The sequence below is a fragment of the Hippopotamus amphibius genome, chromosome 8, assembly GCF_030028045.1.
Source record: "Hippopotamus amphibius kiboko isolate mHipAmp2 chromosome 8, mHipAmp2.hap2, whole genome shotgun sequence".
In the NCBI taxonomy this organism is placed as follows: Eukaryota; Metazoa; Chordata; class Mammalia; order Artiodactyla; family Hippopotamidae; genus Hippopotamus; species Hippopotamus amphibius.
Window position 1 is genome coordinate 15,207,195 of NC_080193.1, and position 20,336 is coordinate 15,227,530.

Sequence of the window (20,336 nt, forward strand, 5' to 3'; positions counted from 1 at the left end):
AAGTTATAAAAGAAAAATAATTGATTAGACTTTCTCAAAATTAAGAACCTTTGCTTATTAAAGGAACCATTAATAAAATGAGAAAGTAAGCCAGAGACTGGCAGAAAATATTTGCAAAACATATATCTGATACATGACATGCCTCCAGAATATATAAAGAACTTTTACAATTCAAAGTTGGCAGCCAATTAAAGGATTTGAATAGACCCTTCACCAAAGAAAGTATACAAATGGACAGTAAATGCATGGAGAGATGCTCAGCATCATTCGTCATTAGAGAAATGCAAGTCATGGAAATTTTGAGATACCATTACAAACCTGCTACAGTGGCTTAAAAAGACTGATATTACCAAGTGTTGGTAAGACTGTGGATCAGTTTCTAATCCTATTCCTTGTGGGTGGGAATGCAAAGGGGAACAAACCAGTTTGGAACGCAGTTTGGCAGTTTCTTACAAAGTGAAAAACAAACTCACCATGTGACCCAGCAATCCCACTTGTATATATTTATCTAGGAGAATGAGAACACATGTTCACACAAAAATTTGTACTTGAATATTTATAGACTTTTATTTATGATAGCTTACAAACTGGTAGCAGCCAAGTATGTATCACCTGGTGAATGAATAAACCTATCCACAAGCAGGATATTACACATCAATAAAAATGAACAAAATACCAGCACATGCAGCAGCATCAATAAATCCTAAGAGCACGATGCTGTGGAAAAGCAGCCGGACACGAAAGGGTAGCACTACGTAATTCCGCTTATGTTAAGTTCTAGAAGAAGCAAAACTAATGACAGAAAGCAGGTGAGTAGTCTCCCTCCCCTAGTGCAAGTTGCCAAGGACTTGGACTAGGGGAGGGAGACTGCAAAGGGGTGAAGGAAATATTCTATATTATGATTGTGGTGGTGGCTGAAGGACTGTGTATATTTGTCTCTTTCCATCAAATTGTGCACTTAAGTGGATGAATTTTTTCGATATAGATTATATCTCAATAAAACTGATTTTTAAAAAGGCAAAAAAGCGCCATTTTAATATTTTTTGCAACGTAGTTGATGCTACTCTTGCAAAGTTATTGTTATTATTTTTGCTTGACAGGAACGGACAGTGTCCCTGAGACATGCTAGGTTGGAAGGACAAGGCTGCTTTCCTGCTTAGTTCTTTATTTGAGTAGATGATCAAGAGCAGGGAATTTCTCCGGTGGCTCTATAGACACTGAAGTGCATTTAATGACTGAAGTTTGTTCCTTAAATTAAATTTTTAATTCAATATTTTTTTGAATTTTACATTTTATAATTCTTCATGAATAAACCTGGACCTATTTCCAAAGGGATTCAAAGAAGTGGATATTGCATATATGAGATCATGGTGGCAGCAGGTCTGGCCAGAAACAGTGGCCATGTATACTCTGATTTGTTCCTCCTTCCTTGCAGAGTTAAAAAGAACTACTGGATAAGCAGTTCTCCCCAACCCTCTATTCCAAGACCTTGGACGGCTTTTCTGCATATTTTTAAGAGCTTGACTTATGACCTTTGAGGTGAAGACCTAGACTTGCTCATTCTAATTCCTAAGAGTTATAAGAATATGTTGTGCGACCCTAGTAACGTTGAGCACAGCTAGTGCCCAGATTTTGGTTTCTAAATATCACTAATTCTTCAATAAAAGGAGCTGGGGCTAGGGCAGGCAAATACAAGAGGAGTCTGAAATATCTTGTGGGGCCAGAAAGTAAAGATGTTCAAAAAAGATACAGGAAGGAATTCCCTGGCAGTCCAGTGGTTAGCACTCTGCACTTTCAGTGCCGTGGGCCCAGGTTCAATCCCTGATTGGAGAACTAAGATCCTGCAGGCCTTGCAGTGTGGCCAAATAAAGATTGTTTTTTGTTTTTTTAAAGATACAGGAGAAACATTTTTAACTTACACGACAATGAAACCAAACTGGAGCTCCCAAAAGCCAAATCAGGGACAGTTTGAACAGTAAGCTCCGATGATAGTAATGGGTTATAAGCTAGAGAATAAGGTAAATACCTATGAGTCCATACTGATGTGAATAAGTTGTTGAATAAGTGAGGGAGATGAAACAGCTCTTCCTTACAGTAGCATTTCATTTAATAGATGGAGAATAGAATAGATGAAAACAGAAAATGAACACTTGGCAACTACCACAGTAATAATCGTTGCAGGCAAGCATCACCAATGAATGCTAAATTAGTATGACAAGAAACAGGGTATTTGCAAGGTCTCAAATTCTCTCTCCACAAGAGAAAGATAGTAACTTTACAGTGGAGAAACCTGAGAGATTCCACCTTAACCAAGTGTTGAAAGTTACCATTGCCAGTAATGAGGAATTGACGTCATGTTCCTTCTGATACTATGCACTGAAAAGGGACAACAGTTCTGTGCTATTTCTGCCATAAAATGCATAACCTGATTTAAACATAACTAAACATCAGACAACTGAGAGACAGACCTACAAGATAAATGGTCACTACTCTCCCAGTGTCAAGGGCACGAAAGAAGAAAAACTGAGGAATTGTTCCAGATTGGAGAAAAAGGAGGAGCCGTGATAATTAAATGCAATGTGGAATTCTAGATGGAATCCTGTACCAGAAAAAGGGTGTTGGTGGGACAGTTGGTGACATGGGGATAAAGTCAGTGTTAGGTTCCTGGCTTTGATCATGCTGCTGTGGTTATGTATCCATACGTTAACATTTGAGGAAGGCAGGTAAAGGGTATACTGTAACTCTGTATAATTTTCTGTAACCTTTCTGTAAGTTGAAATATTTCAAAATGAAAAAAAGTTAAATTATTAAATAAGATTAGATTTCTTTTCTCTTAACAATTTAATACCATTCTTTTATAATTAAATGATAGAAGAGAATTTTCTGTTGCCTGGATGAATTGGGGGCTGGTTAAACAAAATTAGAACCTGTGTTCTTGTAGTGATGGTTACACAATTAGGGATTCTCAACACACTTTCTGTATCTTGCTAATTGGTTTTGGGCTATTCCCCCCTCCTTTTTTTTTTTTTTAATGTGTCATGATGAGTACCTAATTTATGGTATTTTGTTTCCAAAAAATACTTTTAAAAAATGATGTTAGGTATTTTATTTTAAAATGTCAATATTTAGAAATATGCCAGAAGTTACTCTTTTGCCACTACTTAAAACTTTTGGTAAACAATTTTTGTTGGTTTTATATGTGAAATGTAAAAGTGAGACCTACTTTTTCAAAATTATTTTGGGAGTAAACAGAAAAGTCTGAAGATTACAGGTCTTAAAGGCAGATGGATAGTGCATCTGGGTTCAGGGGAGAAAGCTGTATTGGGTTGCTGTGATCCTTCTCTGTGGGGACATGGAGGGAGATGAAAGAGCCCCCAGATATTCAGAGTCCTCCTGGCAAAACCTGTCTACGTGTTGGGATCAGCATTTGAATCTGAATGCTGAAGTTTCATTTCCACTGTTCTCATTTGATATTAGGTAACCCAAAACTGACTGCAGTTTTGCCATCATCTAAATCTTTGGGGTTTTCCTCCTTTCTGTTTGAGCCGTTTATACTTTTACTAAAAGGAAATTGATAGTGTAGTTCCCAGATCTTTTGAGGATTTGGAATGAGATTTCTAAAAGATGTAAAATGTCATCACTAGAACTTTGATTGTAAATCCGTTCTGATTGAGAAGTCACTCAGTTTTCAGGGCAGCTCATGAAAACATTTGTAAAATACAAGTTAATATGTTTTTACTTCTGGTAGGGATAGGCTTTCAAGTTATTTTTAAAAACCCTTTTATTGTGGAAAATTCCAGGTATGCGGAAGTGGAGAGAATAGTATGAGCCCCCATATCCCTGTCCCTCAGCTGCAGTAGTTACCAGCCTTGTTTCTGAATTACACAGGTTTCTAAATACTATACAGTTATATCACTCAACATATGAGTGCAGCTATTTTTGAAGATAGACATATTTTCCTGTTAGCAATAAACAGTTTTTAAAAGAAAAAGAACAAGGAGGCTAAGACTTACCAAATGTCAGTCCTGGCCCAGGCCTTGTGCCGGCCTGATGGGGGAGGTGGGGGATGTGCGGGTGATGTTACGGACTCCTTTGGAGTTTAGTTCACTTTAACCCATCAATGACTCGGAAGTAGAACTTGTGTTTAATTTGATTTCCGTGTATTCATGTTAAATATTGATTATAAAATTATGTGACTGGTGATTGGGATAAATAAAGATATTTCATCACTGATCAAATTAATATTTATAAAGATATGTGTACAAATTATAACAAATTGTTTGATGTTGTATCACATGTAGAAAAAACAAGAAGTAAAAATTGTTCTTTCTCTCCCTACCACCACTGGGTCCTGATTCCCCCCAGTTACCCCCGCCTCTTCTCTAGGTTCGTTGATCACTCCCAGTGTCTGATACACTCTTCTAGATATATTCTATACTATGTTTATATCACTTAGTTATATTGCAGGGAAGATTGGCTGGAGTTAGTGGCTGTGTGCACAGTGATGTGTCTCTTGCATTTTCTGCCTTCTCTGCACTTCGCCTAATAGAAGAGCTGGTCCAGATTCTTCCCCATTAGTGTGTTTTTCCTTTGACTTGGCTAACTGTGAATGCTTCTGTTTAGTCACACTGTCATATTCTTGCACTGTATCACTTGCCTCCTTTTCAGTTTGCTGTCTCTCTATTTTTGATTCTTCTTTTTAGAATATTCTTTCTTTCTGCTTTGAAGTTGAGACTACTAAATACATTCATCTTTCCTCCTTGTTGACTCAGTTTCTGCTTTGGTGATCTTATGTCTGGTCACTCCTTCGCTTATGCCCTAACCAGTCACTTCACTGGTGCACAGGCCCATTCAGATTCCTTTACTTGTCAGTCTGGAATGCAGCTTCCAGGAGGCTTCATATGTATTGTTTTCCTGCCATCAGCAACAGAGTTCAGCTTTAGAGCTCTGTTCAGCTGGGATGTCGAGGATGACATACACAGTGGATGCAGCCTCTAGATGAAGGGTAAGTTTCATTCAGTTTTTTCTTTTTAAGACCTTCCATGATTTAGCCCTTCTTTATGATCCTTGTTTGCACTGGTTTTAATCTCCTACGGGCCTCTTCTCCCATGAAAGCAGAACTTATTTTGTCCTCTCAAACTTTATGCCACTCTACATCTCTGGCTTACATTTCATAGTGATGTTGTGTAGACTTAATGAGTAAAGCGGTACACGTTTAGTGAGTGCTATGGGTGTATTTTAAATTTCTGTTAAAATGCTTTTTCTCATTGCAGAATTTCCTTTGACTCCTTAGTTTCTTATAGGCAAGTGTTTATTTACATGGTGGAAACTGAGATTGCCAGCTGTCTTTATGAATAGTCAGCTTCACTCAGTGTCTCTGAACTGCAGTTAATTGATCCTGTCTACTTAATTATTATGAAGCTGACGCCAAGCCTCAGGTGTTTATTGTGTGAGCCCAAGTGAACAGGAGCTCACAGCTAAAATAAGTTCTAATCAAGAAAGCACGAAAGACCACAAGGCAATCTCTGTAGTTCAATAAGTGACCAGTCTATGATTTTCTAAACTGTTAACCTGTTTTAAATTTTATGGTGCATGAAAAAGATCAGCAGGGAGGGATATTACCAGTTGTCTTTTTCCAAAACCAGTTCAGCAGTTATTTACCTTTCAAGCAATTAACATAATTACCATTATGCTAAAAAGTAATTTTGGGAAGTTCTGCCCTGAGCTCTTATGACTCCACTGGGACAGTTTTAGTTGGGACTTATCTTTTTGATGGAAGCCTAATTGCAATTTTGGCTTTGTGCATGCAAACAGAAGCAGCTAATTGTTTAGGCAAATAGCAGATTAATTTAAATATGCATCCCTAATAAAACAAAAATGGTATCCATCATGGTCTTTGTTCCCAGGACGAGGAATATAAATATTCTGTGCAAGTACCATTAGGCGGAGGTCGTAAGGGTTGTCGACATTATTTCACAGTGGTAGCACTTTTCTGATATCGAGTCATCTTTACAGAAGCTAACATAAATCAGTTTAAACTCATTTAGATCCCATTTCCACTATGTGCAGTTTCATTACCACACTCTGGCTGGCCTCCTGTGGGAGGTGGGAGGGGCATGCTGCACACTGGCATGGGTGCCCATCCACAGCTGCTGAGCAGGCTTTATGTCTCCTCCAAAGACTGGCCATCGTTACTCATGTCACCGTTAAAGACTGTTCCTAGGCTAGGGTGAACTCGGGGTTCCTGCAGCCCTGCTGCCGCTTGTCAGGGTGGAGGGTCCTGAGCCCAGAGGGCAGTGGGACAAGCCCTACTCCTGTCTACTTGATTGGGCCGGTGGCCCTCACTCATTGTGGTCTTCCACATTTTTTGAGAGACTCGGTTTCTTTTGTCTGCCTGCTTTTCATTTTTCTCATGAATGAAAGTATTGCAATTCCAGTACTAGCTCAGAGGTAAACATCTTTTACCCAGCCATTGAGGTTTTTGTCAGGGAGAAAGATACTTGCTCTTCTCTCAGCTTTACTGTTGGGGCAAACGGGGCCGTCAGCGCCGGCTCTGAGGGTTGTTTATGCCTGGTTCAGGGAATGATGACAATGACCTGCCTTGGTCTGAAAGTGTTCCTACTTCTGGTTCTGAACCCTTTTACTGTCTAGCTATACTTCCTGCCCTTGGTTCCATGAAATAACCTCATTCCTTTTGAGGCTGTTTCCTTTTTTATTTAAGCCAGTTTCAGTGGATTTGTTTCTTACAACATCTTCAGCAAATGTTCTGTTGCTAAAAGATAAGACAGACATTCAGCAAACCTTTACTGATGTTCAGCTACTTTCAGTTCTGTGAAGTCACTCCATAGGAAATGTAGCAGAAAAAGGAAACAATTCTGCCACTTCAGAAATCCACCCAATACTTGGAGCCAGATCCATATTAGTGCTGTGTCTGCAGTATGATAAACTCGGCCTTTCAAATGAATTTACATCAATTTCTTAATGTATATTTTTTTAAATATTTGTTTTATTTATTTTGGCTGTGCCAGGTCTTAGTTGCAGCACACAGGCTCTTTAGTTGTGACATTGGGTTCTTAGTTGTGGCATGCATGTGGGATCTAATTCCCCGATCAAGGATGGAACCTGGGCCCCCTGCACTGGGGGCACGGGGTCTTACCCACTGGACCACCATGGAAGTCCCCAAATTTTTAAAATCATCACCTGTTTGGGAAGGGGATTTATTTGACTTTGGTAGGCATTAACTACTACTTCTTTAATATTATGCAATGTATGTAGCCCCAGTTCAACTTGAAATGTCTGCAAAAGTTAGCTGTTCCTTCATGGGAATCTTAAAATAGTGAGACAACAGGACAAAAAGTTAAGCTTATCCATTGTCCCATTGCACTTTCTGTATGTATTGGTTATATTTTTGTTACGTTATATTTTTGTGACCATAACATGTCTCTCTGCAGTGTGAATTTTGTGAGAATAGAGACCCTATCCCTCCTGTATGCCCCAAAACAAGAGGCTTGGTGCTGCCACTACAGTGTCAGCTGCGTGCAGTCAGGGACTTCTTTTTTGTTTTATTTCGTTTTGTTGCAGTTTCCCCAGAGCTTAGAATAGTGACTGGCCCAGGGCAGGGGCTCAAATACGTGTTGAATGTATTGTTGCATTTGACTCCTTTTTGGCCAGGTATTTGTTACCGTGGTTAATAATCCACCAGAATATTATAAAACATTCTTATAATTCAGGTATTCACTGTTCAAGCCCCTGCAGTTTTGAAGATGTAAAATTAGTATGATATAACTATATTAACTAATAAAGTGACCTTTTATAAAATTAGCTTTCTCTCAAGCATCCCTCCTGTTAGCTGCTGTGTCAATTCCTGCTCACCTTGCCCATATGTTTTGGAGTCAAATAGCCAACAACACGTTTGCAAAGTGAAATTACACATCTTGCAAAAGCTGCAGGATTTAATAATGTTAAAAGTGATATGGGAAGAGCAGTAGAAGTAGTAATTACATGGGTAAATATAAATGGCTTTTTTTCTTATTTCTCTTTAAAAGATAATTGCCTGCTTGTGCAAAAATAATAACAATGTATGTGGGGTTTATAACATGTAGAAATAAAAAATATGGCAACAATAGCAGAAAGGCTGGGAGGGAGGAAATGGAATGTGAAGTAGCATACTTGAAGGTAGCCTGGTAAGTTACAGATGTGTGCTAAAAACCTAAAGCAACCACTAAAATAAACACAAAGAGTTTTGGCTAATAAACCAACAAGGAATTAAAATGAAGTAAACACATAATTAATCCAAATACTCAGTCCAAAAGAAGGCAGAAAAAGAGGAGGAAAAGGAGCAAAGAACAAATGAAACAAAAACACAGAGTGAAAGGACAGAAAGCACATAGCATGCTAACAGTAAGCGAAAGTTGGAGTGACTGTATCAGTATCAAAGTAGATTTCAGAGTGAAGCACGTAACACAGAGAGGGACATTTCATATGACACAGGGTCACTTCGTCAAGAGGACACAACAACCCTAAATGTTAATGCACCTAAAAGTGATCTTGAGGACTGTGCAAACGATAGTGGCAGTGATGACAAGTGTGGATCTGGCTGAGTTATACACTGCATAGCTGAAGTAGAGAAAGGTGACAGAGATCATGACACAACAGGCATTCAGAAGAGAAGGATGTGACCATTAAATGGATGGCACCTAGAATGTATTTTCTAAAAAGACCCTTCTTAGAATAGCTCTGCAACCTTGTGGTAAAGGGTATTTTATTGCATGTAATTCTGTTGGGGAAGTGATGCCAACAAAACCAATACTTGATTAATAATGAAAAATGTGTTTATGGATAAACTCCATGTGTGCTTCGAGTGAGCTGTGGTTGAATAACTTCCACACTTGGCAGAACACAGGTTGAGTTTACATCGATTACTCATGGAACTCATAGTTATTTTATGCACTTGTAAATGCAGCCGTTCATCCTGCACTTTCTAGCTAACTTCCAGCCCGGCCTCATCACGTGCCAAGTGGCTTTGGACCCATTGTTGAAGCGCTCAGAGCATGTTTCTTTTTTTTTTTTTTTCCTTAATGAAGATTTATACATATACATGTGGCTATCCTTTTTTTAAAATTTAATTAATTAATTAATTTATTGGCTGCGTTGGGTCTTTGTTGCTGCACACGGGCTTTCTCTAGTTGCTGTGAGCGGGGGCTACTCTTCATTGTGGTGCACGGGCTCCTCATTGTAGTGGCTTCTCTTGTTGTGGAGCATGGGCCCTAGGTGCATAGGCTTCAGTAGTTGCGGCACATGGGCTCAATAGTTGTGGCTCATGGGCTCTAGAGCACAGGCTCAATAGTTGTGGCACACAGGCTTAGTTGCTCCGTGGTATGTGGAATCTTCCCAGAGCCGGGCTCAAACCCGTGTCCCCTGCATTGGCAGGCGGATTCTTTACCACTGCGTCATCTAGGAAGTCCAGAGCTTCTGTTTCTTATTTTCTGTTAAACAAAGATAATGATGCTCTTCCCAAGACGGGAGTAAGCGCTAAAGGAGAGGAATGAGTGTCTGCACATTTGGAGGCTTCATGCAGTAGCTATTGCTTTACTGTTTTATTGTGATGTCTGCAAACAAATTCAGTGCAGGCCTAGTTGGAAGAGGCACATCCTGGAACATGCCTGTCCTATTTAGTGTGTAGAGCCATTGCGTTTTCTGCAGTGTATCTATTTCTTCTGAGTCAGGATGGAAAGAATTTGCCAAAATATTTGCCAGAGGAATGTCATGGAGCCTTTTGCCGTCTGCTTATCCACCATGTTTATCATAATTCCTAGAAGAGTGCACTGTGTTTTACATCGAAAGCAATATTTAACTTGAAGAAAGCTCTGCTTTTGTTTGTAATCACCTACTTAGCCCACTGACAGTTTGAAAGGCTTGCAAAGCAATTCACATGTATTATTTTCTTCTGAATCGCTGTATTTATTTAGTGTTGAATGATACCTTATATTAAGATCCTAAGTTCAAAGCATTTACTCTTTAAGGACAAAGTACAAGACAAGAAAAATGGGAAGAGGGATTGCAAAAAGATGAGAAATGAGTGAAAGCTTTTTCTGTTTTAGGTAATAGGAAGTAGGACTGGATTTATGGATGGGCAATAGAGAGTAAATTAGTGTTATTAGTAGATTAAATATGCTCTATAACATGGCAGGCACTATAGAATACATAAAACTGTAAAACTGATTGGTCTGTCTCCAGCATTTTGTATGGTTTATTTCCTTTAACTTGCCCAACAGTCCTGTGTAGTAGGTAATGTTATCTTCAGTTTTACAGATGAGAAAACAAGCTCTCAGCTTTAAGCAACTTGCCCAAGGCCTTTAGCTAGCCAGCAGTGGTGCTGAATTTGAACTCAAACAACCACACACTGTGATACCTGTGCACAGTTATTTTCAGTGATTTTTGAAAAGTAAAATCAGTTGGAATTGGAACAGAACATTATCCAGCATGATGCAGAAAGTAATTATTTTCTTGCATAAATCTTTGTGGGGAAAAAAAGTAGCTTAGTGGATGGGAATGGTAAAAAGAAATTATTTGGCAAGAAAAGAATAAGTGGTACTCCAAATACAGAAAAGTTTATATTTTTGATATAAAAGTGTAAGTTCCTGCAGACAGCTGGTTCTCAAACTTGGGCATACATCCCCAGAGTTTGCTGCCCAAGAACCTGCATTTCTAATTAAGCCCCCAAGTGATGCTGATGCTGCTTGTCCAGGGACCACCCTTGGATATCATTGCTGTAGACAGTTTGAGAAGGGTGAGACACAGCTGATGTGTGAGAGGCAGCCACCTGGGGAGCAGCATCCAAGGGGCTGGGAGAAGGGTGTATAGTATCTAGGTCAATCGTGGTGTTTTGGCCGTGCCGTGCGACTTGTGTGATCTTAGTTCCCCAAACAGGAATTGAACCTGGGCCCCTGGCAGTGGAAGCGTGGAGTCCTAACCAGTGGACCACCAGGGAATTCCCTAAATCATGGTTTTTAACAACTCTGGGATAGTCAAGCTTGTGTTTTACACTATGCAAAATGAAACACCTCTGCTAACTGGCTAGAAGAAGGTGGTGGTGAGGAAGGATGTAGAACACTTATAAGAACCTCTTAGAATGTAGGTTAATGGCTGTTTTCAGATGTTGCTAGCATCTAGGGCAGTGCCTGGCATATAACAAGTGCTCAGTAATAATTTGTTATATGTTACTTCCCCTCTTAGAATAGCTGTCATCAAAGATGAGATAACAAATGGTGAGGATGTGGAGAAAAGGGAACCCTCGTGCACTGTTGGTGGGCATGTAAATTGGTAGAGCCACTACGAAAGACAATATGGAGGTTCCTCAAAAAATTAACAGTAGAACTACCATGTGATCCAGCAATTCCACTTCTGGGTGTATACCTGAAGGAAACGAAATCACTACGTTGAAGAGGTATCTGCACCCTCGTGTGCACTGAAGCATTACTCACAATAGCCAAGACATGAAAACAACCTGAGTGTCCACTGACAGATAATTGGATAAGGAAAATGTGGTATATGTATATAGTGGAACACTATTCAGCCATAAAGAAGGAAATCATGCCATTTGCAACAACATGGATGAATCTTGAGGGCATTATGCTAAGTGAAATGTCAGAAAAAAACACAGATACTATGTGGTCTCACTTATGTGTGGAATCTTTAAAAAAAGAAAAACCTTATAGAAACAGATCAGATTTGTGGTTGCTAGGGGTAGAGGAATTGGTCGAAGGTGGTCAAAAAGGTACAAACTTCCACTTATAAGTTCTGGGGATGTAATGTACAGCATGATGACTATGGTTAATACCGTGTTTTGTATTTGAAAATTGCTGAGAGAGTAGATCTTAAAAGTTCTCATCATAAGGAAAATGATATTTGTAACTATGTGAGGGGATGTTAACTAAACTTTCATTTTATAGTATATGCATAAATCAAATCATTCTGTTGTACACCTGAAGCTTATGTAATGTTATATGTCAATTATATTTTAACAAAACTAAAAAAAAAAAAATTGTCACATAAATGAACAAACAGGAGAATGAATTAAGAACTCCATATGTTAAAACTACTCAGCAATTATGTCCTCCCATTCTTCTTAGATCTCTTTCATAAAAACATTTTTTAAAATTTTATCTTTTTGGCAAAGAAAATTTGGGGGAAAATTTTCAGAATATATAAGGGGATGTACAGAATATCTCCCTCCCACTCTTGTCCCTTTTCCCTGGTTTCTTTCCTTTGAGGCCAGTCATTGTTAACTTTCTTAAGTATCCTCTGGGATAGTCCGTGTATACATATGTGTGTGTGTATGTATACATTTTTTTTTAGCAGACAATAAACAGCATATATTTAGAGTGTACAATTTGGTATCCTAATCTCCCAATTCATTCCCTCCAACCCTCCCCGCTTTCCCCACTTGGTGTCCATATGTTTGTTCTCTACATCTGTGTCGCTATTTCTGCCTTGCAAACCAGTTGATTTGTACCATTTTTCTATAGTCCACATACATGTGATAATATACATTTGTTTTTCTCTTTCTGACTCATTTCTCTCTGTATGACAGTCTCTAGGTCCATCCATGGCTCTACAAATGTCCCACTTTGTCTACTAACTTTGGGTGTTGTTTGCTCTTCTTTCTCTAGTTTCTTTAGGTGTAAGGTTAGATTGTTTATTTGGGATTTTTCTTGTTTCTTGAGGTAGGATTGTATTGCTATAAACTTCCCTCTTAGAACTGCCTTTGCTGCATCCCATAGGTTTTGGATCGTTGTGTTTTCATTGTCATTTGTCTCTAGGTATTTTTTGATTTCCTCTTTGATTTCTTCAGTGATCTGTTGGTTATTCAGTAGCGTATTGTTTAGCCTCCATGTGTTTGTGATTTTTACAGTTTTTTTCCTGTAATTGATTTCTAATCTTACAGTGTTGTGGTCAGAAAAGATGCTTGATACGATTTCAGTTTCCTTGAATTTACCAAGGCTTGATTTATGAGCCAAAACGTGATCTGTCCTGGAGAATGTTCCATGTGCACTTGAGAAGAATGTGTAATCTGCTGTTTTTGGATGTAATGTCCTATAGATATCTGTTAAATCCAGCTGATTTATTGTGTCATTTAAAGCTTGTGTTTCCTTATTAATTTTCTGTGTGGATGATCTGTCCATTGATGTCAGTGGGGTGTTAAAGTCCCCCACTATGATTGTGTTACTGTCGATTTCCTCTTTCATAGTTGTTAGCATTTGCCTTATGTATTGAGGTGCTCCTATATTGGGTGCATAGATATTTATAATTGTTATCTCCTCTTCTTGGATGGATCCCTCGATCTTTATGTAATGTCCTTTCTTGTCTCTTGTAACATTTGTTATTTTAAAGTCTATTTTATGTGATATGAGTATCGCTACTGCAGCTTTCTTTTGATTTCCATTTGCATGGGATATCTTTTTCCATCCCCTCCCTTTCAGTCTGTATGTGTCCCTAGGTCTGAAGTGGATCCCTTGTAGACAGCATATATATGGGTCTTGTTTTTGTATCCATTCAGCCAGTCTGTGTCTTTTGGTTGGTGCATTTAGTCCATTTACATTCAAGGTAATTATCGACATGTATGTTCCTATTCCCATTTTAGTAATTGTTTTGTTTTTGTTTCTGTAGGTCCTTTTCTTCTCTTATGTTTCCTGCTTAGAGAAGTTCCTTTAGCATTTGTTGTAGGGCTGGTTTGGTGGTGCTGAATTCTCTTGGCTGTTGCTTGTCTGTAAAGCTTTTGATGTCTCCATCGAATCTGAATGAGATCCTTGCTGGGTAGAGTATTCTTGGTTGTAGGTTCTTCCCCTTCATCACTTGAAATATATCATGCCACTCCCTTCTGGCTTGCAGAGTTTCTGCTGAGAAATCAGCTGTTAACCTGATGGGAGTTCCCTTGTATGTTATTTGTCGTTTTTCCCTTGTTGCTTTTAATAACTTTTCTCTGTCTTTAATGTTTGTCGGTTTGACTACTGTATGTCTTGGTGTGTTTCTCCTTGGGCTTATCCTGCCTGGGACTCTCTGCACTTCCTGGACTTGGGTAGCTATTTCCTTTCCCATGTTAGGGAAGTTTTCAACGATAATCCCTTCCAATATTTTCTCGGGTCCTTTCTCTCTCTCTTCTTCTGGGACCCCTATAATGCAAACGTTGGTGCGTTTAACATTGTCCCAGAGGTCTCTTAGGCTGTCTTCAGTTCTTTTCACTCTTTTTTCTTTATTCTTTTCTGCCTCAGTGATTATCACCATTCTGTCTTCCAGGTCACTTATTTGCCCTTCCGCCTCAGTTAATCTGCTATTGGTTCCTTGTAGTGTATTTTCCATTTCAGTTATTGTGTTGCATATCTCTGTTTGTTTGCTCTTTAATTCTTCTAGGTCTTTGGTAAACTTTTCCATCTTTGCATCCAGTCTTTTTTCAAAGTCCTGGATCATCTTCACCATCATTATTCTGAATTCTCTTTCTGTAAGGGTGCCTATCTCCTCTTCATTTAGTTGTTTTTCTGGCATTTTATCTTGTCCCTTCACCTGGTACAAAGTCCTCTGCTTTTTCATTTTCTCTGTCTTTCTGTGGCTGTGGTTTTCAGGTCCACAAAACCAAATACTGCTGATCCTGCTTGATACTGCTGTCTGCCCTCTTGTGGAGGAAGCTATCTAGGAGGCTCATGGGTGCTTCCTGATGGGAGGGACTGATGGTAGGTAGGGCTGGGTGGGTGGAGCTCAGTAAGACTTTAATCTGATTTGGTGGGCGGAGCTCAGTGACACTTTAATCTGCTTGTCTGCCAATGGGTGGGGCTGTGTTCCCACCCTGGTGTTCGTTTGGCCTGAGGCCACCCAGCACTGGAGCATACAGGCTCTTTGGTGGGGCTAATGGTGGACTCTGGAAGGGCTCATGCCAATGAACACTTCCCCGAACCCCTGCCGCCAGTGCCACAGCTGCCCCCCACCTCTGCAGGCAACCCTCCAACACCAGCAGGTAGGTCTGGTTCAGTCTCCAGTGGGATCACTGCTCCTTCCCCCTGGGTCCTGGTGAGCACACTTTTTTGTGTGCCCTGCAAGAGTGTAGTTTCTGTTTCTCCCAGTCCTGTGGAGGTCCTGCAATCAAATCCCACTGGTTCTCAATGTCTGATTCTCTGGGGATTCCTCCCATTGCTGGACTCCCAGGTTAGGAAGCCTGACGTGTGGCTCAGAACCCCCACTTTAGTGTGTGGGCTTCTGCGGTATAACTGTTCTCCAGCTTGTGAGTCACCCACCCAGCATATATGGGATTTGATTTTAACGTGATTGCGCCCCTCCTGCCGTCTCATTGCGGCTTCTCCTTTGTCTCTGGATGTGAGGTGTCTTTTTTGGTGAGTTCCAGTGTCTTTCTGTCGGTCATTGTTCAGTTGTTAGTTGTAATTCCGGTGCTCTTGCAAGAGGGAGTGAGCAAACGTCCTCCTGCTCTGCCATCTTGATCCTATGTATACATTTTTTAAAACGCATAGGTAATATAGCATACTATAGCACTATTCAGTCCTTTACTTTTTTCATTTAATAGTATTTTTTTGATCATTTTATATAGCTCATATATAAGGCTGACTCTTTCAGTTGCTCATTTTATTTAAACTCCAAACTATGGAGGTACCATTATTTAAATATTTCTTTATTGGTGGGCATTTAGATAGCTTCCAATCTTTTGACATAATTAAAAACATTGTAGTGACTATCCTATACATTTGTAATTTGGTAAATATTATCAAATTGCCTCCAGAGTTAGGTGAAATAGTTTACATTTCTATCTACAATTTAAGAGAAAGCCTATTTTGCCATATCTTCACCAACAAAATGTTTTATGAAATTTTTTGTCTTTCAATTTGATTGATGAAAAATTGTATCCTATTATAGTTTTTATTTGTATTTTTCTTATGAGTGAATTTATATAATTTTTAAATGTTTATATGTCAACTGCATTTCTTTTTCTATGAACAGCATAGCAGGCATATGTCCTTTGCTTACTTTCCAGTTGCTTTTTTCTTATTGAATCTTAGAAGCTCTTTATATATTAAGGAAATTGGCCCTTTGTTATGTGTGATGCAATTTTTTTTACCAATTTATTATTTATCTTTTAAATTTTCTTTATATTAGATGATTCTTTTATAATTGTGCATACCAAGTGAATTTAAAATTGTTACCTGAATTATTTCTTTCTACATAGGATTTCTTAATATTTGGGATCTAAGGACTGGAAGGTATCCTATTCATCGTTTTGAGCATGATGCAAGAATACAAGCACTAGCCCTCAGCCAGGAAGATGCAACTGTTGCCACAGCTTCTGCTTTTGATGTCGTAATGTTACGCCCCAATGAGGAGGGATATTGGCAAATAGCTGCAGAATTTGAAGTTCAGAAACTGGTGAGCTTTTAGTCTGGTCATTTTATCTCTCATTCTTAGAGGTCTGATATAAACAGATAGTAATGATATTGGCAGTGCCCATTCATTCAGGGCTTTCTGTGGGCCTTATGTCCATAAATCTCACAACAGCCTGGCAAAACAGGTAGTTTTATTTTCCTCATTTACCAAGAAGCCAATAAAGGCTTAGAGCAGTGAATTGACTTGCCCAGATAAGAAGTTGTGATTCTGACCTCAGGGCTGACATCAGAGCTGCAGTTTCTCATCACTGTGGTCTTCAGCCTCCTTCACATTAACAGGACATTCACCCCCTGGAAATCTGAGATCAGGATCTGGCCTGATACATAAGTGAAAATGAGTTCAGTGGTACCATCCCAGGCCATGTGGGAAAGAAGGTTTCCATCCTACATTTTCTACATCCAAAGGTTTTCTCACTTGGTGTTAAGAGTAACTCTTGAGTGAGAATAGATTTAAGTCAGTGTTAACTGGGTAGCCATGTTCCATGACGTCATGTGCAAAGCTCAGTTAACCTTACTAATTCATTACATAGTGCCTGTTTCTGAGTTCAGTTGTATGTGAGCCTCTACATTTGTATGATGGGAAAAGTTTTGGTGGTAAGAAGGAAGAGCTGAAATCTGTCTATGGTGAATTTGGATTTAATTTCAAGCAAACTTGATTTTGGCCTAGTAGGAGAGTGAACAGTAAAGCCAGCACTGAATAGTGAATCGATGGCCTGACCTGGAACAAATTCTATTCCTCTCTTTTTTCCCCCTGGTGAAAATCTTATTAGACATGAATAACTAAAAAGCCATGGTGTCACTGCTTCACCTCCGTAAGCTGCTTGTCCCTGTAATGATCAGCCTTTGTGGTTCTGGTGTAGTATTCCCAAAACTACCTGATGCTGTCTTCCTTGGGACTTTATTAGAAAAAATGTGAAAGTATCGTATTTTTGTTTGGTCTCAAAACTACATAGTGCTTGTTATTCGGTTTCTGCCTAAAGAGCACTGTAGATCAACAATAATTATATGAGCTCAGACAGTTACTTAAGATGTGAGTCCCTCCAGAAAGTGCAAATCCGGCCTTGGCACTAAGGTGGCATCCTGGCACTGACCAGAAGCTTTTTGAGGTAGTTTATAGTTCCCAGCAAATGGCACAACCCCAGTCAGTCTGAGCCTCTTGGTCTGTCAAAAATCCAACACGAAGGTGAATTAAATGGCTAGACTGAGGATGTTGATTTTAGGAAAGCAAGAAGTGATTTTTAGGATGGGCGAGAGGAATCAAGCAGCCGTTGCTGGAGGTTTGTTATAACACTCTTTGTGTGTTAATTCTCACCCTGGATGAGGGCTTGCCTCAGAACGCGCTCTATCTGGGAAAGACACCCCCTGGCCTGGGTTGCTGGGCCATCTTTGTCTTCCTCGAATAGCTCCCTGAATCACAATGGCAGGGTTCCCGGTTTGTAATGCTGGCCTAGAACAGCCATCCGTTGTGATGGGCCCTCGGCTGGGGCTGTGGGGGCCGCCGCCACTCACACTGTCAAGCCTGAGGATTAGCGGAGTCACCCAGATGTTTACTCTCTCAAGCACTTCTGGACAGTTCTCAGGATTCAGCCTTTGAACTCGTTTGGCTTCTTGTCAAGGCCCATGGATTTTCATAATTGCATAGGTGGCTCACCTTCTGCTTTTGTACTCTCAGAATTTACTCAGGGAGGTGAAAACCAGATGTGAACTGCACTGTGGGGAAGCGTGCCACTTATGAATATAGGAAAGCAAATTATTCTTAAAGGGAGCTCCTCATACCCGTACCGATTAGAGAAAGTGGTAGCAAGAATGCAGCCGGAGGACTGTGGCATAAAAATGCCTGCAGTGAGAGAAAAAAAAAATGCTTGCACTGGCCTCCTACCGGGGATGACGTTGAAACCAGGAGAAAGCAGATAACTCGGACGCTTTTAACCTTTTAGCAATATGTTTTTACTATTTGCACAAATGTTAAAATGTGATTTTGGCTAATTTGGAACTGAATGAATTTTGTGTTAGGTATTCAGTTTCTCCTGAAAAAAAAAAATAAAAACTTTTATTTTTGAATAGTTATTCTAGCCTCGTGGTTCAGAATTTAAAAGATACAATAAAGTTTACAGTGAGAAACTCCCTTCCACTCTGTCCCAGAACTCATGTTCCTCCCTGAAGGCAGCCATTGTTAGAATTGTGCACATACAAGCCAATTGTGTCACAGGCTTCCTCTGCCCCACCTTTACACACATTAGCACATTGTGAGTCCTGTTACCTTGCTTCCTTGCCTTTTTCCCCCAAATGTATCTTAGAGATAATCCTATTTGTATGAGTTCATGAAGAATGTCTTAGTGCTTTTTTCTATGACTGCATGGTATTTCATACATAGATATACTGTAAGTTATTTAATTAGTCCCTTAGTAAGGTATGTTTAGGTTTTCTAGTTTTTAACTATGACCAGATAGTGCTATAGCAGATAACTTTGTACACAATCGTTTTGCATAAATGTGAGTTTATTTGCAAATAAATTCCTAGAAGTGACTTGCTGCGTCAGAGCATATGTGCATCTGACGTGTTAAGTGTTCCCGGATTTTGGACTAGATTATATCCCACCACCCTTAAATGGGATCCATAAATGTGGTTGTCCCCCCTCCACTTCCAGCCCCATGTCTTATGAGACTAATTGGTCTTTACTGATATGACAGATGAAAATGGTTTCTTGGTGAATTTTCACTTGTTATTTCTCTTATTAGGAGTGTATTGTGTTTCTTTTACGATGAGCATCTTTTCATTTGTGTAAGAAGTGTGTGAACTGGCCCTTGGCCCGTCTTTTTATGTTGGGTTGCTGGTCTTCTCATTGATGTGTAGGAGGAATTGTGTATTTTTGATCAAGTCAGGATGAATTGTAGGTGAGACCTGAGGGACTAAAGTGACTCTTATCCTTTAACAGGTTGACTACCTTGAAATAGTTCCAGATACTGGAAGGTACCCTGTGGCAGTAGCCACTGCTGGAGATCTGGTATACCTGTTAAAAGCCGAAGACTCTGCCAGAACCCTCCATTACGTCTACGGGCAGCCTGTCACATGTCTAGATGTCTCAGCCAACCAGGCTGCTTTTGGTGTGAAGAGTCTGGGATGGGTGTATGAAGGAAACAAGGTACAAAAATAGCAAGATGTACAATTAACAGAAAAGAACATGGATTTTATTTTTTAGAAGGCAATTAAAAAATTAAAGATCTCTAATATATTTTTAAAAGATGTGTTCAGGCAATATATATCAGCCTGGTTAAAAAAAATTCAAGTAGTTCAAAATGATATAAAATGATTAGTAATTGTTTTCTTTCTTTTCCCTTCCCCCAGCCCTATGCCACAGAAGAAACTGTTAGCAGTTTTTAGGTATCCATCTAGAAAATTTTAATGCATATATAGGTACATTTATACACTAAAAAACATATCTTTGTTGAAATGAGATCGTAGTGTGCCCAGCGTTTTTATTCAGTAATGTACCTTGGAGCGCACTCCTTGTCAGTTCCGTCTCCTTGGATTAGCAGCGATGCTTACAGCCCACAGTCTGCTTAACCAGCCTCCTCACTAGCGGGCATTTAGGTTGCTTTCTCTATTTGGGGTGTTAAAGACAGTGCTTTAGTGCGTGTTGCAGGTCGCAAATCTCTAGGATAAATTCCTAGCAATGATGTTGCTTGGTCAGAGGGTTGAGGGACATTGCCAAGTTGCTTTCTAAAAGGGTTGCATCAAAATTTACATTCCTATCCACAGTATGTAAAAGTGCTTCTGATACTCTTTGAGCTAGAAACAAGGAGACAAGGTTTTAATTGAAATTCTTTGTATGACGATTCAATTTTATCACTACTTAGTATTTTACTATCCTGACTGTAGGCCAAGTACTTAGTCTTA

General features: G+C 39.5%; 1 protein-coding gene across 1 annotated transcript in view; it reads left to right on the forward strand.

The window, feature by feature from the left end:
• FBXW8 (F-box and WD repeat domain containing 8) overlaps nt 1-20,336 on the forward strand; it is a 121,630-nt gene that overhangs the window by 56,858 nt on the left and 44,436 nt on the right. The window contains exons 6-7 of the mRNA XM_057744593.1: nt 16,226-16,422; nt 19,375-19,581. Coding sequence (XP_057600576.1) covers nt 16,226-16,422; nt 19,375-19,581 — 404 coding nt within the window. The remainder of the gene's footprint in view (nt 1-16,225; nt 16,423-19,374; nt 19,582-20,336) is intronic.